This window comes from Astatotilapia calliptera, chromosome 5, assembly GCF_900246225.1.
Source record: "Astatotilapia calliptera chromosome 5, fAstCal1.2, whole genome shotgun sequence".
In the NCBI taxonomy this organism is placed as follows: Eukaryota; Metazoa; Chordata; class Actinopteri; order Cichliformes; family Cichlidae; genus Astatotilapia; species Astatotilapia calliptera.
The window spans coordinates 11935348-11953896 of NC_039306.1; the positions used below are offsets into that span (position 1 = coordinate 11935348).

Consider the following 18549-nt stretch of genomic DNA (forward strand, 5'->3'; position numbering starts at 1 on the left):
ATCACAGAGACATCAGGATCAATGTTCTTTGGATAGATGTGACTAACAGATGTTTGGCCATAATCCACAGCACCATGATTGGCAAAAACCAAATACAGCATATCAGTGCAACTGCTTCATACCAACAATCAGGCACAGTGATGGGCAGTGGATGATTCTGACTTGTTTTCCAGGCACAGGACCTGCGCATATTACAGTCTCAAAGTCGACGGCCAAGTCCTCTGTATATTAAACTATTTCAGAGTCAAATGAGGGGCCATTTGTCTCAGGCTAAAGCTTAGCTGCAACAGGGCCATGCAACAGGACAATGACCAAAAGTACAGCAGCAAATCTACAACATAATGACTGGGGGAAAAAAAGAATCAAGGTTTAATCCATAATTCAGAAATGAATATATGCTCCCATCCAACCGACATCTTTTTAGGCAGGCTTTTCATGCTTCAGGAAGACAATCGCAAACAAACTGCATACAGCATGACTCTGCAGAAGAAGAGCCTAGGTGCTGAACTGGGCTGCCTGCAGTCTAGACTGTTGAGCAGAAAGAAACGTCTATCAGACCAGATGGGCGCCATTCCTCTCCACCAGCTGGTCTCCTCAGTTCCCACACATTTATAGACTGTTGTTAAAAGAAGAGGGGATGCACAGTGGTAAACATGGCTATTTTTTTGGGTCCAATTTCTGAATTTAAACATTTGATATGTTTGCTGTGCACTATGGTGAATACAAAAAAAGATTTATGGAGAATCGGATGGGGGATGTGTGTTTAGGATGGAAAAATGTGTGGATGTTTGTGTTGTGTGTATAGAGTATAAACAGCCACACACACACAGAGAAGTGGAATGCTGCTTGCTTTCTTTTTTTAACACAACATTTTGTTCTCGGCCTCTCTGGGGGACTGACAGTTTTCATCTGGGTGTTTATCACTCTGTCTTCTTTCATTCGCAAATAACATCTGAAAGTCTGTGGTGCTTTCACTGCCTGCCCATCAGCGGAGAACAGACTTGTCTGAGGGTGAAGGGAATTCCCTCCACACAACGTGACGTTTTTATTTTCTCTCATTCATTGTTTCACTATATGGAGAAAAACAGTTCAACAGAGGGATGATTTATAACATGATCACAGTATCAAAGTTAATATCTGTAAAATCACAAAGTTAAAATTCTTTTTCTTCCCATTTATCCTGACAGCTACGAGAATCGAAACAATTCCTCAGACATTTTTCTCCCAACAAACTTCTGTTTGTTTTGTTTTAGACAGCGGCACGTTTTTCTTTTATAGAGATTCAGACTCAGTGTTTCACATAATGAGATCAGTATCTGTACAAGTCAAAAACTCGGGCTTCACACTGCTGACACTCGGTTTTATAAAACTTTTTCTACTTAACGTGATCCTCGTCACACTCACTTAATGTCTAAATTTTATTGATAAAACATTATTTCATAATGCAATGTCAGGATTTTTCCCCCTGACTGAGGATTTCTTTACATCAATTCATAATGATATAGTGAATGTTGATAATGGCAACACTGGTGTTTCCATAATTCCGTCTGCTGCTTGACATGAAGTCTCCCGAGAAAACGAGCTGGCTGCTGGCAGGGAAGAAAAGGTGGAGACTCTTCCCAGAGGAGGACGAGACAAGAAGACCAACAGGGAGGGAGAGAGAGACCAAAAGTAAAACAAGCGAGTCCTTAAACAGACTTGTCCTTTAAACTGCCTTATGGCTGGCTATTTATCGTTAAACCAAATAAATGCTCACACTGATGAGCTCAACGCATGCTAATAAACACGAGGGACAAACCAGGGCTGGTTAAAGTGGCCAAACTACTCGTAACATTCACAAAATGTGCACCTGTAGCATCCACTTGCTCGTCCTTCTGTCTATTGTCATCTCTGTAACCACACCCTTCCCTCAACTTTCCCATCTCTATTCTTACATCTGTGCTTCCTTTCAACAGTTGTGGCTTTCTACTGGCGCTGCAGACACACCTGAAGACAATCGACTAATCACTTGCTGCATTCAAACACCAGCTCTCACACCCACCCCTCACCAGATTGTCTGACATTTAAAGATTGCCTTCTCTGCCAGTCTCCCCCCGTTTTCTCCCTGTGCTCCAGCTACGTCCTTGATCTGTCACTGCATCGTTTGACCTTCCTGCTAAACAGTGTGATTCTCCCAGTATTCTGCTTTAGAGTTCGCCAGTTCAGTAGTTAAATCCTAACACTTGTACTTTATAGCTACAGCACATTTAGCAGCACCAATACCTCTACATGACACTTAACAGAGTTTAGACGCCTCTGTGGTTTTTGCTCTTTAAAAAAAATAACACTAATTACACACTGTCTGCCCATGATATGTAGCTACACCACACATTTGTTGACTATTTCTCTGCCAGTCAAACCCAGACAGACACACCCCTGCAGCCAGATGAGAGAGGAAAGGGAGCATTTCTGATATCTTTACCAAAAACCTTTTCTTTTGTTAAATAAACAGTTGCTAACTTCTTTAAAACTGGCATAAATATCTGAGAGTGAGCGAATGTTTTGGACATCCTTTGGAAGATCCACTTAGATAACAGGACCCAATTAGTTCTTACTAGTTGTTTAAGACTAAATTGTAAACCAGTGTTAGTCGTTATTACACAGATTTCTTTCTTATTGGTTGAAACAATAGGAAAGTGTCATTCACCTCTGTCGACCAGTCAGAGAAGAGAATCCAGTGAAGGAGCGGCTTCTGTGGATCAGGCCTCCATCTGAGGGAGAGTCAAATCGCAGCTTCACTGACATCCTGCAGAGTAAATAAGAGGTGTTTTAGCCAATGAGGAGACACGTGCTAACAAAAGATATCCCAAACTCTCAAATATTACCACTTTATATTTCCAAGTTAATCCTAAATAATGGTGAGTCACAAAATCAATCACATGAGGTCTACGATACAAGAAATCAACCACGCTAATGTTGGAAGTAGAATTATAACAGAAATGATTGGAAACAAGATCAAACCAAACAAGCGACAAGAGCTGAGACCAAACAGACGTTTGCTTGAGAAAGGATCTGTCACTGTTTACTCTTTATATTAGTAACTGGATGTGTAAGACTGTTTGTTAAAGCCAAAAAAACTGAATATCTTAAGTCACTTGAATTAAAAAGAAATATTTCCTCCTTTTTCTTTGTTAATTTTAAATTGATGTTCTTTATTTCCACAGTCACTCACGCGAACATTTAAATCAACAAGACCACCCTTACTCTCAGACAATCCAAAACAGGAAACAGAGCACCGACATCTGTGGGACAAATTAACCAAAGAACATCTTGAACCGGACCCACAAATATGTGCACAAACTGCAGATGGAGGACGCTTATATATTCACTATACTCCAAGTATGGCAGCGTTGGTCTGTTGGCTCGCCCACACACCGTAGATTCGGGTTGAACAATCTCAGAAAATGGAAATAAAATCAATAACTTACAGTGTGCACCATTCAATATAAGGTTTATGCCACAATGGCGTTAAATTAACATTAGTACATTTTAAATGCAATGTTTTATGAAAAAAAAAGCAGAAAAAAAACAAAACAATTATTTTGTTTTGCACTCCTGACAGAAAAATTTGTTTTAGTCATCTAGTTCTACGCTGTTATGCTTGAATCAGTGTGAATCAATGCTTAAAGTCCTGCTGGCTTAAATACAGGTCTAAAAATATTCAGTTTGTTACTTGGCTGATAAATAATCTTATTTTCTGTTTGATTTATAAAGTACTTTGTCTTCTTGTTTTTGTGAGAGGTGGTCTAATATACGTGTTAAGTAATTTAATGATAGTTAAACAATTAAATGACAAGAACGTACCTGTTTTTCCACTATCTGCTATAGAAATGTCTGCTTCTATAGTAGACAGAAAAGTATCTTTTCCTCTTTCAGCTGTCTCAATCTGTTGTTAAAGTTTAAAATGATTTTAAATTGGTTATGATGAGGAAAGTGTTCATTCGGTTCTTGTGTTTGCATGAGCTTCGCTCTCATTCCCTCTGCTCAGCTGCAGCGACTTTGCTAATGAACCCAGTCAGTGCACATATACACCAAACAGCAGCCTGCAGAGCTGAGAAATGAAGCAGTTCCTCTAATGGCCTCTTGTTACTGGCTCCAAAGGCATAGAAAGCATATTTATACCCTGATACAGGAAAGGCTTTGTTCCTGTTAATTTAGGGGCGTGAACATGTTGATTGACAGGTTTAAACTGCCTGTGATATACACAGAAATCCCTTGACCTCTCCAAGTGTCTTGTAGAGTGGGCTTTGGTTTTTCAGTGCCTTTTTTTGTTTTGATCCTGATTGTTTTTTTTGTCACGGTCCTGGGTTTTTGATTGAAGTGTTTTGAGTTTCCTGTGGGGTGTGTGTTTGTTTGTTTGATGGTTGTTTTGTTTTTTTGTCACTTTGTACTGTGAATTATGTTCTCATCATTGGTCTTTTGTTACTCCCTCGAGTCTAGTTTCTTGTGTTCCATGCTTAGTATTTCTCTCTGTGTATTATTGATCATCTCTAGTCTTTTGGTTCTTAGAGTTCTCTGCCGTATGGTTACGTCTCTGTGTTTCTTAGTTGCTCTGTCTCCACCATGTTAAGTTTGCGTCTCAGTGTTATACTTCGTGTTTTACTTTGAAGGTCTGTGTCTCATGTGAGTGTATCCTGCTTTGCTTCCTTGTCTCGTCAGTTCTGATTTTCCCCAGCTGTGCTCTCCTTCTGTGTCTGATTCCCTCGTTATTCCCCGGTGTATTTAAGCCCTGTTTTTCTCTGTGTCAGTGTCGCGTTGTCCCTCATTGCTGTGTGTTAGGCGCTCCCTGTGTTTCCTTAGTAGTGTCGCGGCGCAGTGCTGATGTCTATGAAAATGTTTATAGCTGCATCACCAGGAAATAAGACAGAGGCAAAATAAGATTATTTTGCTAAGTTACCGAAAGAGCCTTTCCTTTACGGCAGTAAAGACAAAACTAACAGAACACAATAAAGGCTGACAAAGTGAAAAGGTCAGTCGGTTTTATAGAAGAGTACTGTGTGTAAACACACAGTCTGGATGCCATCTGCTCAGGCTCTTTCATGTGGTTCAAATAGCGAGTCTAGTTAAAGCTAAAACAACAACATGACTATATTTTTACCATTAGCCGTTTCTTCTAAACAGCCTTTATGCAATGATCTGTGTATGATTGTGCAAACCTCCTTATTCAGCATGTTAATAAACCACAAAGATGTTTGGCTGAACTTTATTATTACCAACAACCCAAATTTGATAAGGTAGAGCTGAATTGCCCCTTTTATCCGACTTTGCTGAACTGATCTGTTGAACGTTATCATGTTTTGTTTATGCACTTTTAGATGGAGATTTACATTCAGCCAAATTTTTGAGTCATTGTTGCTTCAGTCACACAAACATATATTTATACACTCTTTTTTTATTTTACACACACAAACAGGACTTCCATCATACACGGATGGATGCATCACAGGGGCAAAATGCTAATCATCATATTAGTGGATGACACACTGTACCTCCTTAACTACAAGCATCCGGCTGTTTCAGCGTGTCTAAGATGTGATACTATTATCATAAAATGCTGGATCTTATGCATGTGCTAATGTGATTATCTCAAAAAATTATTCTTCATCCCTCAAAAATATGAAGCCATAGTTTTGAGTCAAATGCAGCTTTAGGTTTATTTATTCAAATAATTAATCATGAAAGAAAACATGCTCACTAGAAACTGAGTGTATGATATAATTAAAGTACTTAAAGTCAGCATTTGTGGGTGAATACTGAATATTTTTTGAATGTTTTTATACTTCAGCCTCTTTGGTGGCCCTGAGAGGTCGAGCACACTGCAGCTTAAGAAAACACCAGGAAATAGAAAAACACTGCAAAAGATAAAGAAAAAAAAATCCCAAACACAACAGAAGTATTTTTGTTAACACAAAAATGTGACAGAACACCTGCGAAAGTGACACAGATGAACCCTCCACTTCATTTCAGTCTGTCTCAGTTACAGTCTCTTCACATTTTCTGCCACTTCTCTCACTGACCCGCCCTTTTATTGTGTCCCCAGGAGCTCTACTATTTTGCTGTATCATTTTTTTTCTTCTTCTTTTGGCTTAAAAAATCATTCTGTTGTGTTTTGGGTGCTTTTGCAGGACAAGTGCACTTGTCCTCTCGGGGTCACCGTATAAGCCGGAGTGTGAATTTTAAATGTTTCATGCATTTAAAACACTTGGAAAAGAGCACGTGCAACAATACTGGAGGTATGGGAGATCAAAACTTCATAAAACTAAATCAAGCTCATCCACACTAAGTTTGGCACCCTGTGGCAAGGGTTTGAACCAATAGTATGGTAGAAATACTGAACCCTGCCAATGTAAGTAGTTCAGATTAACCCACTTTGGAGTCCTGACCCAGAATGTGAAACTCACACTGTGGTCCTGATGCCAACATCAACAGAGTCACCGAGCAACCAAACTTAACAGATGGGGATAGGAAATCCAGGTCTGATCATTATGAACCAAAGTTAGCCAAGACACACACACACACACATATGCACACACACATATACACACACTTGGTTTTTCCCTGTAGAGGAAGTTGAAGTGTCTTTTGTTTTACAAGGATAATATTTTTCAGTACATGTTTCTAGCCTCTTAAATCTAAATCTGTCCTTAAGGTAATCCTCAAGGTTAGACAGCTCAACAACATGCAGCGGCTTGAAGTGGGCCAATTATGCTTATTATAGCTCTCGTTTTGTCCTTGGACTCTACTAAAGCAGATTTCAATGCTTCATTATTTAAAACTTTCGGCATGTTTGATTTGCTCATTCAACACTATGACCAGATAGGTATGACAGAAAATAAAAAAAAGTATAAAAGGTCGGCTTTAAACAGAAGTATTAATTTGTTTTACAAATGAACTTCATGTCACAGCTGCGGCAGCAGTCGTGTGGTGTTTGTGTGAAAGGACCCAAAATGCAGGCACTTGCTGTGATGCGAGGGAGCTTTATTGTAGAAGGTGAAAATAACAAAGGCGAGGACAGAACTAAACATAAACCTAAACTGGGAAGACTAGTAACAAACAAAACCCGAAACCATAACTCACAGAACAACATGCAGTAAAAAACATAAGGAGGTGACACAGGGGATGAGGAGTGGAGAATGAAGCGCAGCGAGACACCAAGTTACACAAATGGAGCGACGACGAATGGAGGCAAACAGTCTGGGGTTAAAACTGAAGCAATACACATACAGTTCATATCTGTGAATAAACTGACCAACAGGAAAGCAAAGGAGCAAAGAAAAGCAACACACAATGCCTACGAAGCCTTTAAAGACTGTTTAAGTTGTTAACAAATATGCAATAACTGCTGAAATAAATGAGTTGGAAAAGATGTACTACATGAAGTAGGAAGATATGCACGTGCACATTATTTTTGGTGGATTTTTGACACTGTATGAATGTAAAAAAATAAAAATAAAAATTGCTGCTAAGCTAAGACTCGACATTAGCATTTGAAGGGCCATATTGCACTGCTGTACAGTTACTATAAACCGAAGCTTTGTTCTTCTTTCTATTTTTAAAGCTCATTTTAAGAAACAGACAGCTGAGTGGATGCTTTAAGAAATGACAAATGGAGAGTGTTTGTCATTTCTCAGTTTGAAGCAGAATTATATACTCTGGCTGAATGCCACATTAACCAGCTGTTACAGGCAAAGAATGTGACACACACCGAGCATAAGCAAAAAGTTTGTTTCAGTAGTCACATACTACACCTTTCTCCACCTGTCTGCTCTGTTACAGCAGCTGGCTGAGCACGCAACATTAGTAAAGAGCACAAAAATCATCTTTAAAAACCTTCAGATTAGTCTGATTAAATTGCATTTTTTACTTTTTCTAAACTTTAAATTTGATCTCTTTCGAACCACCAAACATCAACCACATGTGTGGCAGAAAAAGACAGACTTACAGAGGGGAGGACGCAGGGTTGTGATAGTAAAAGATAATGCACAGTGAAGCATAATGAAACTTAAACAAGAAACAAAAACGGAATATTAGATCATTGTTGGAAAAAGAAAACTAGAGGCCGAAGAAGAGTTATAATTCTAAACGGCGTAATATGATACATCCCAAAAAACCAGTTAAATGCTGAACATCTGTGGAGAATATAAAAATCACACAGACAAGAAATGTCCCAGATCCCCTTTAACAATGTTTAAAATCCTGACACACCCTGAACTTCTGTAAATGTGCTGCTTAAAGGGATCCGGGTCGCACTGACATGAACAGCTGAGGCTGCTGGATGTTGCAACTGCCAGTTTAAGCGATACATAGACTCTAAGTGTTTACAGTGAGAAAGAGCCTAAGTAGAGCCAGAGTAGAAGAAGAGTAAGAAGCTACATCTGACCCTCTGGCCTACTTCGTATGCTCTGACTGCACATGTTATTCTTAATTTTAAAACTTATTTCGAGCCTGAGATTTACCCTTAGATGGCTGAAAGTGGCCTGTTTGACAAACAGAAATCTGGCATACTGAGAGCGATGTTAGACAGTAATTCTACATTCCACATGACAATAAAACTGCATTTTTATTGGACATCCACGAGAAGACTTTTAAAGTTTTTGGAAAAAGTTCAGATCCAGTCTGTGGAAACAAATTGTGACACATAAAACTGTGCAGATTCATGACCAAAGCTGAGACAGAAATATGAATGCGCATTCTTCCTGTCTGATTTATAAAGCTGCATGTGCACCTTGCTGTGCTTTTTAGTCAGTAGTAATTGTGAGTATGGGCCAGCCTGCTAGGTCCTTATTTTTCACCTCTACTCCCTACTTTAGCAGCAAGAGGAACAAGAAAGACAGTTCTCTGACAGGCAAAATGCGGCCACCCGACAGGGCAAATGTTCAACTCCATTAAGGACGTGGACACAGGATGGGCGTTATATGTAGTAATACTTTCTAGCAGAACCTCTTGCTGAATCATTTCTCTACAGTTGTTGCTCCCATGTGGACACATAAAACACATTCACCCATAAAAATTTGTATTTTCTTGTAAAATACTTTCCTGCAACAAAAGATCGCTATAGCAGGTAGCTTCACATGTTTGTTTTGGCAGAGGTTTATGCTGAAGGATTTGTGTCTCCAGCTGGAGTCAAACCAACAACCTTTCACTTCAACCAAATGTGTTAACCACGACACATCTGTAATTGTAATTAGCACATAAAATAAATCAAACAAAAAACTGATGCCGATTAAACGAAACTGAACATTTTGCTCTACAGCTTAAAGATTAAAAATAATGAGGCATTCATTTGTGTGCTTGACCACCTTTGTTACTTGTACGTTCACGACCGCTGTTCCAAAACAAAAAGTTTTAATGTTGAAGCAGAGGTTTAATTAAAACATTAAAAATAATAATATTATAGCCAGTTAGTTAATGGCAGCACGGTACCGGTTAGCACTGTTGCCTCACAGAAAGAAGATCCTGAGTTCAATTCAGCACAAGGCCGGCGCCTGGAGTGTTCAAAGATATGCAGTTAGTGTTAGGTTAACTGATGATTCTACGTGTGAGTAGTCATCTCTATGTGTTCGCCCCATGATAGACTGGTGACCTGTCCAGTGTGTACCCTGCCTCTTGCCCTAAGACAGATAGAGATCGGCTGCAGCCCCCTGCAACCCTGAATTGGATAAGCAGTAGAGATTAAATGGATATTCTAGTTGGTTTATTATTATAAATAATTTATTATCATAATTATATTATTATAAATAATTTATAATTTATTATTATCAGTTATCATTTATTATTATCAGTTTGCTACTGTGATCCAATCTGCTTGAAACTTAAACTCAAATGTTAATTATACTTTATTGTGTTTGGATAGCTGTGTTCATGTAGCTGTGGTAAATGAGCTGCATCAAACCTGAAATACAAAGTGACTGACCTGTGTCATGAGCAGTGTTGGTCAAGTTACTTGAAAAAAGTAATCAGTAACTAATTACTGATTACTTCCCCCCAAAAGTAATCCCGTTACTTTACTGATTACTTATTTTCAAAAGTAATTAATTACTTAGTTACTTAGTTACTTTTTAAAAACACGATTTACAACCTGAATAGGTGATAAAGCGATAGATCTTTCAGCCCAATTCTACTTTTTCTGCATAATCCATCATACAAAATGTAATCAAATGGAAAAGTCTCTTTTTAAAACTTTTAGAGTTTTATTAATTTTAATCTTTTAACTTTATGCATCAAGCAAAAATGTAATTATATGCAACATTCTCTGACTGGAAGAAATTTGTTTAATATTTAAACCTATTTTCTGCACATTCCAGCACATAAATTTTTTTTTTTTTTTGTGTTTACACTCACTCTTTCAAATAGATGCAAGTAAAACACAGCAGAAAATAAATAAAATCAAAGACTAGCGGTCCTGTTGCTCTATTTTCACCTGTACAGCAGGAGTTGGGTAGGCGGAGGTTTACCCTGGTGCAGGTGTGCCGCAGCGGTCAGTGGAAGGATACGGCAGTTTCTCTGTGAATTTTCCATTACGTCATAGCGCACTCGGTGCTTGCTTGGAAGTTTAGGGGTTTTTTTCGCTGTAAAAAGATGTTTTCTTCCCACGCACAATGCTAATGGACACTAATGTTTTTGTCACTTTTTATGGAATCAAACTCAAAGTAAGGTCAGTAGTTCCACGCTTTAAACGCTGCACGCTCATACTCTCTCCCGCACTCGATATATGATCCATTGTTGATCTGCACACAGTTGTTGTCACAACCGTAGCACTCGCTTATGTCACTGTCATGAGACATTCTCGCAAAAAAATCACGGTTTTAGTAACGCAGTAACGCAGCGTTCCTACGGGAAAGTAAAGGTAATCTAATTACCGTTTTTGCAATAGTAATCCCTTACTTTACTAGTTACTTGAAAAAAGTAATCGGATTACAGTAACGCGTTACTGCCCATCTCTGGTCATGAGGAGCTGCGTGCGACAACAACCTCGCTGTTTCTTTCTTATCTCTTGGGTAAACTATAGATTTTTTTCCCCAGCGTATGATTTTCTAATCACTTTTGCTCCTACAGAATATAAATACAGTGCCCATGAATGCGTGAAACCCAAGTTGTTATCAAGTTAGCTAATCAGCCTCGCCCACATTATTATTTTGTAAAAAACACAAACAAGCCCAATTTATTTCTCATCTGTAGTTTTTATTCATGAAATTACATTATTTGCACTCTTATTTTGTTTATTTATTTTATGATCAGTTTTAAATCCTTTCTGTTTCCATTCAGCCAGGCCTCACACCAGTGATTTCTTCAATGATTAATTAGCTGCTTGTTAGCTGGAGGCGGTGCAGGCCACTGACTGCAGCTGCTGGAGCTGTTGTTGGGAATCAAAATCTACACGTTTCACTGTGATTGAAAAATGAATTATTGGAACAACTTGAGCAAATGAAACTGAGAACAGTGGAAAATTATATTAATCAAATAAGAAAGAAAATGCTGTAATTAAAGGCTTGGGTTTTGTTTTGTTTTGTTTTGTACTCAAGAAAAGAACAAAGAATAAATTATGTCTGGAATGTGATTTGAATGAGAAATGAGGGAGAGACATTCCTCAACAGATAAGACAATTTGAAGGGGAACAAAGGGGGAGAAATGTGTGTGTGTGTGTGTGTGTGTGTGTGTGTGTGTGTGTGTGTGTGTGTGTGTGTGTGGTATCTGAGCATATCTGACCAGGCTGGGGTGCCATCTGGTCTTAAAAAGTTTGCTGTGACCTGCAAGTGGTTTACTGGGTCCCATGCAGTGTGAAGGTGGGAGGTTGGGGCCTTTGTATGTTTTGTATGTTTTTAAGTGTGTGTGGATGTGAACACATAATGTGTCTGCTTGTGTGTATATGTGCGTGTCTTCTACCACACATGATGTGCAGGCCCCTTGTGAGGGTCTGCTGCAAGCTAACAGCTCTGTGACCATGCCAAACACACACACACACACACACACACACACACACACACACACACACACACACACACACACACACACACACACACACACACACACACAGAGAGAGAGAGTTCCAAACTGCATGCAAACCTCAGAAGGATTTAATTTCCTTCTTTCTCTTCCTCCCCTGCAGGGTGTGGTTGTTTGACAGCGTGTTTTAAGTGTGGTTGGTGCTCACTGGTAATCACTCTCATTCTGCTCGCCGTAATTAAGCTCATTTCCACTTCCACATTCACTCGGGTTTGGCTTTGTAGTCTTCTGTTACTTTTGTCGATCACACTGAAAAAAGCGAGCGCCATCGATAAGACACGTTTGTAAGGGATGTATAGGAAATCCTGAAGAGTTATGGGACCATAGGCATGTCTCATCCTATGAACACATTCTTTCTCAGGAGGCCTAAAAAGCGGAATTTGAATTGCATTTGCTAATTTTTTGCAACCATCACTTACAGTTGCAGGATGTCGGGGTGCATGCGGTATTAGAGGAGGTTCTCTGGCAGAACCTCTTCTGTAGCTCCACAGATTTTGCAACACATGACATGGACATGCTTCCATCCCAGCACTGAGACGATGCAATATCTGTTATTAAAATGCACCCTCTGGCATTTAGAGATTTCTGACTGTGGTGCTGAATTTTGTTGAGATGCTGACTCACTGTGTCAGCATCTCAACAAACTTTTTAATTTAGACTATTGAATGGGTGTAACTGAGGGCCTTTCAAGTTTACTTTGGTCGAGTGATGAGGACAAGGAGAGCGATTCCATGGCAAACTGTCTTCTAACCACGTGAGCCAAATTTTATTTAGAAAAGGTAAATAAACAAACAAACTTGTAGTTTTTGACAATTTCTTATTCAAACACAACAAAATAAGCTCTCAGTGTTTTCCAGAATGACTTTTGAACACAGCTGAGGTGCATACCTACTATAACCTACAAGAAGCCACACATGCACATCACTGCAAACATTGCAGTCATTCACGTAAGTTTTTTAACGAATTGAATCTTACCTTTGCAAAACTTTAAGCCTTTTGTTTAGAGACCTCTTTCTGGTTAGTGTGCGGGTTTCTGTTTTCTCCTGTTCAGTCCTTGTCTTGTCTCTTGTGCATTAGTCATTAGAGAAAACATGTTTTCTAGTTTTACTCTTCCATTCTGCCCTCTTTATTTTGTTTAGCTTTATTTATTTATTTTATTTCTAATTGTCTTTTTTATATAGAAATATATATTTCCATCATTTTCCCCGCCCTCTGCTAACTCCCAACAGTCTCTGGCTCAGATATAATCCGTGATAATTAGAGGAGCGCTTTAAATTACTTTGAATGCTCCTCGGGGATTTTCATCCAATTTCCAAGTAAACAAGAACCACAAAGAATCATTTATCTTCTCGAGAGCAAACCTACGAATCTGTGAATGTTGTGTTAGTGCAGTTAGTTGTGATAAATCAGCAGATGAAAGAGATTCTTCAGCAAGATGAGAAAAAAGATAGTGTGATGGGATTTGAAACATTTAATTATCTTCTATTTAAATTGAAACATTTGCTAATACTTAAGCTGTTTATGTCTGGTTTTAGATCATCACTGACACTGGTTGACACTACTGGCTCATTTCCAGCTGAAATGTAATTGGCTGGCTCTTTTTGAAGGGGTCAGAGGTCAGAGATGACTCATGTCCCCCAGGGTGAAGAACTATGTTGTTCTGGATGGAGGTGCACATGCGTACACACTGTTAGCTCATGACATTCCTAAAATAGCAAGCGTAGCTGCTGGGTGTTTAACCTACTCTGTCTCCTGTAAGCTTCAGTAATGTAATGAGTGCTGTGCTGCTGCAGACTGCTGCAGCTCCTCGAACATCTACACCGTGCTGTGGCAAAACCCAAAACAGTGTGGTCTGATACTGGGGATGTGAGCATGAATGATTGTCTGACTCCTTGTGTTCTCCCTGTGATGGAGTGGTGAACTGGATGTTAGAGAATAAAGACGTTACAGAATAAAAACAAAATGAAGCATTTTTCCCACATCCACTTGGGGAAAAATGTTTTTTTTCTGTAAAGAAAAAAGAACCCAGCCACCAACGGGCAAAGCAAACTAGCACAGTATAAACACAATATCCCCCACTGTTTATCTTTCTGTGCTCTTCACAAAACATTTTGGGTACACTCTGATGCCAAGCATGATCCTATGGTTTTAGGAGAAAGAGGAAGCACTAAACTATCACAATAATCTGTCCTCACAGAAAAATTTATCATATCTTTTCCTGGTTTCTACACGCAGATGGGTGTGTCTCCACTTCAGATAACTGATCAGATAAACCGGTGGAGTGCTCTGGTTTGCTGTAGGTATAAAAACTACCTGATCAGGTTTAGTTTTGCAAATATTCACACATTAGAAAACTTAATGCTCCATGGGTGCCGAGTTCCCCTCCATCTACAGCATACATTTTACAGGCAATGATTCCCATTCCCATTAGAAACCACCTAATTGTGAACTTAATAATCGAGTCTTGAGTAATTCCTGCTTGCAAAATCGACTTATCTGGTTGTTTTCTGGCCGACTCATCCACATGGGGAATTTTTGGCTTGAGACATCATAAATTCTCCCATTATAATCAGAGGGTGGAGAACAAAGGAAGAGAGAATTATGTCAGGGTAAATATGTCACACTTTTCTGTTTTGGTGTGTAGCCATTTCCCTGGCGAGGAGTCTGAATAACATAAACATCTAAAAGCATCGCAGTGCTACGATTGCCGGTGACTAATTTTCTAATCATTTAGCAGAATCAGTCCCTCGTGTCCATACCACATGCTGAGGTTTCTGTTTTCAGGTCATTTGAACCATTGTTTTTAAAAGTGAGTGAATTAGCACGGAGCTGGACATCAGCTAACAGTCTGCTCTGTCAAAGTGTCAAACTGTTTAGAGTTAGAGAGTCTGCAGAGCAGAGGAGGGATGGGCATGTTAGGAAAGAGAGATGGCGACACATATTAACGAGGGGGTCAGTGGGGGTAAAATACTCAGTTGGGAAATACTAGTAGAAAGTCGTGACAACATTTTGCCTTATTTACCCTGCATTTTCCTGCTAATTTATCTACAAGCATTACTCTTGATTGAATGTTTTGGATTTAACTGTAAACTACAACTTATACCTAAGAACGTGAAACAAACTTTACACAAAATAAAAAAATTGGTTGTTGAGTATTTTTCACACATCCCATTTCACAAAGTCTCTTTTTTTTTGTCCCCATTAAAAACTGAAGTTCAACTAGAAAGTTCGTAATTCTTTTAATTAGAGCCAAAGTACATTAAACTTTTTAAAACACTGAATTTATTACATATTGACATAAAAAAATACCAGCTAATTATTAAAAAACAACCTTTCAGGAAGATAGTTCAAAAATATGTTGCTTATGAAATAAAGGTTTGAAGACAATGTTTGTTTCCACAGTGCAGTAAAACATGGGCAAAAAATTATTATGAAACCCAGTGATCTGTTGTATTTCAGATGTTTTCATATGGAAATGATTAATCAATAGGAGACAACTAAATCCAGCCTAAATACATTATGTATTTCATTTGAGGCAACACCCTGGGCACAGTCTGCCAATCTAACAAGCATGTCTTTGGATTGCGGGAGGAAACCCACAGACTCCAGGAGAACATAAAAACACCACACAGATGTATCACCTAGCCGCTACACTCAAACCCAGAACTGTCCTTTTGAGAGGAGGCAACTAATTGCTGCATTACTGCCACGCCTGACACAGTAACATCCATCCATCCATTTTCTTCCACTGGAAGAGGCCGGAGCCTATCCTGCCTCCCACAGGGGGAGAGGTCGGGTACACTCTGGACAGGTCACCACAGTAACATGTTTGATCAAACAAAATATCACATAACGGTACTTTAGATTCGAAATCGGCCACAGGCATGAATATGAGTGTCTCTCAACATGCATTAGCCCTGTGACAGACCGGTGATCTGGGATATGCTCCAATCTCCCAGTGACCCTGAACTGGATAAATGGAAGAGGATGGATGGATGGATGCATAGAGTTCTCCAAACATGCTCATTCCGGTTGTCATCTATATAGGTTTCCCAGTTTTGCAAACTGTTCATTCTCGTTTACGTGCCCCACCCTCCCTCCCTCCTTGTTCTCAGTTCTTTAAATTCTTCACTCCTATTTAGTACACGGGGATCTGCCAGTCCCGGGAGCTGTTGGCAGTCCCCAAACCGAAGCTTAATTCATGTCCGAGCATTCACCTAGTAGGTAATACTATAGTACTATAGTAGGTAATACTATAAACACTGTCAAACCTAAATTGAGGACGTGGGCCCAGCTAGTGAATTTAATGTTTCTTCTTTTGTCTTTCTGAAGATGGATGGATGTGATCTCTTTTTTGTACCTTTGTTGGATAGTTTGGCATCCTATCTATATGATGCAGTTACAGTGTCTGCTTGAGTTTCTCTTTTGTTTTCATTTTCACTGTGACAAGTAAAAATACAGTTATATTTATTTGCTGCAGGAGTGCAGTAAGAACAGAAATCTGATTGTAGTCTTCTGTGTTTAAAAAACAAAACTACACTATGTGAAGACACCAAGAAGACAGATGAAGACACACAACTTCTATATCAGGAAATAATATAAAATATGAAGTTTTCTTCCATCACTCCTGTTCTTGCTGGCTTGCACTGGCTTCCAATTAAATACCGTATTCAATTTAAAATATTACTTTTCACCTACAAAACCATTAATAATTTGGCGCCGAGCTACCTCAATGAGCTTCTCAGGTTACACACTCCTGTCAGAGCACTTAGATCTGCTACCCAAATTCTTCTGGAGCAACCTCGTTCTCGGCTGAAGTCTCACGGTGACCGCGCGTTTGCTGTAACAACCTTCCTGTTGCTATTCGGGCGTCTGACTCTATGCCACTGTTTAAATCACGGCTGAAGACTTATTTGTTATCTTGCCTTTCCACCTAGTTAACACTTGGTGTGCGTTGGTACATTTTTATCCGTTATGCTTGTGAACTACTTTTATATCTTATGATTGTCAAGGTTTTTATAATTGATACGTGCCAGGTCCTTTCTCTTTTCCCTCCCATCTCCCTTTTCCTATTTTATTTTTGTCAAGCACCTTGGTATACCCTTGGTTTTTTAGTGTGCTTTATAAATAAAGTTTATTATTATTATTATTATTATTATATTGACACTGGTAACTTTTAGGAATATTTCCCATTTTCCTTTTCCTTTTGACTACTGACTTGTCCTCCACCTCATTCTGTGGACCTCCCTAAGTCCTCTCTTGGTGCCTGTCGCTCAACCCCAGCCCTCTCTCCCTGCTGTGTGTTGTGTTATGCGGTGATATCCAGGGTTCCTGTGTGTTTAGACCGAGATAGGGCAAAGATTAAAAGACTGAAGTAATTTAATCTCTTAAATCTATTGACATAAACTCTTTCGCACACAGCGTACATCTCTATTTTCCTGTGGAGATACAAACATCTGGACTAACATCCATGTACACGAGCACGCACACGCACACACACACACGCACGCACACACGCACACTTGCCTGGTTTCTCTACATCCTCAAAGATACAAACATCTGTACTTTCCAGCACACACATACACAACCCTGCCAAAGACAAAGGCATGCTTGCGTGCACATTTGACTTGATCTTCAAAAGATGAAAAACATCTGTCTGGCCCAACACACTTGTACAGATGTGCACACACACAGTGACTGTTTACATCAGTGTGCACCGGCCAGTTGATGAACTGATTATGTTCATCAATAAACAGCTTGGTGTGGAACTATGTGAGCAATGGCGAAGATAACTTTGGCATCCAGATGTGGATTACACTTAAATCCAAGCTGTTTATGTTTATCAGGCTAACTTCCAGTTGTTCATGGGAGCAGCAGGATCCAGATAGAAGAAGGATTTATCGTGAACTGACAAAAAGCTTTAACATGAGCCAGTTTGCCACTTTCTGTTCTTACTTTGTTGTCCTGTTTTGTCTGTTTTGGAGACGTCCAAGCTGTAAAGCTGTCAGGGCTCAGTTCCAGCTGCTGTCACCGCATCTTCATACAACACTGAAACAATAAGAAAATGAAAAAAGGTTGGAGTCTGCCGTAAAGTGTAGAATGAAAATGAAACTGTCATGCTTTAAAAGCACTGCTGTTTTCATGCATGATCAACAATCCACAAATGCCTGTTTCTGATCACAGTAGCTGTGTATGAATACATTTTTAAGCTGACCTGAACCTCAGAAAAGGCAGAATCTGTTTGAAAAATAAAATGAACCGCTTCAGTTCTTTCACCACAAACACTGAAATCAACTCAATAGATGTCGTTTAAGTTTATATTTCTTTATCTCCAACATAGAACTCAGAAAATCTCAGAGCACTTCACTTGGTCTGGTCAGTTGTTGCAATGTTATACATAATCTCCTTGTACCGAACATATTCATTTGTTTCGTTTGCTGTCATATATGTAACTAAAGCTTTGTATGGTCTACAATTAAACTGTATGCAGTATATTATAATAAGATT

At 39.2% G+C, this 18549-nt stretch overlaps 1 protein-coding gene across 4 annotated transcripts in view; it reads right to left on the bottom strand.

The window, feature by feature from the left end:
• The window catches only part of ripor3 (RIPOR family member 3), a 56171-nt gene that overhangs the window by 22483 nt on the left and 15139 nt on the right, over positions 1-18549 (bottom strand). For 2 of the 4 annotated variants that reach the window (XM_026167269.1, XM_026167268.1), the window contains exons 2-3: positions 17998-18090; positions 2687-2785 (exon numbers count right to left, since the gene is read on the bottom strand). In XM_026167269.1, coding sequence (XP_026023054.1) covers positions 2687-2784 — 98 coding nt within the window. In that variant the 5' untranslated portion in view covers position 2785; positions 17998-18090. Of the gene's footprint in view, positions 1-2686; positions 2786-3843; positions 4151-17997; positions 18091-18549 lie in introns of those variants that run through there. The other 2 variants (XM_026167270.1, XM_026167267.1) reach the window with 2 other exon arrangements.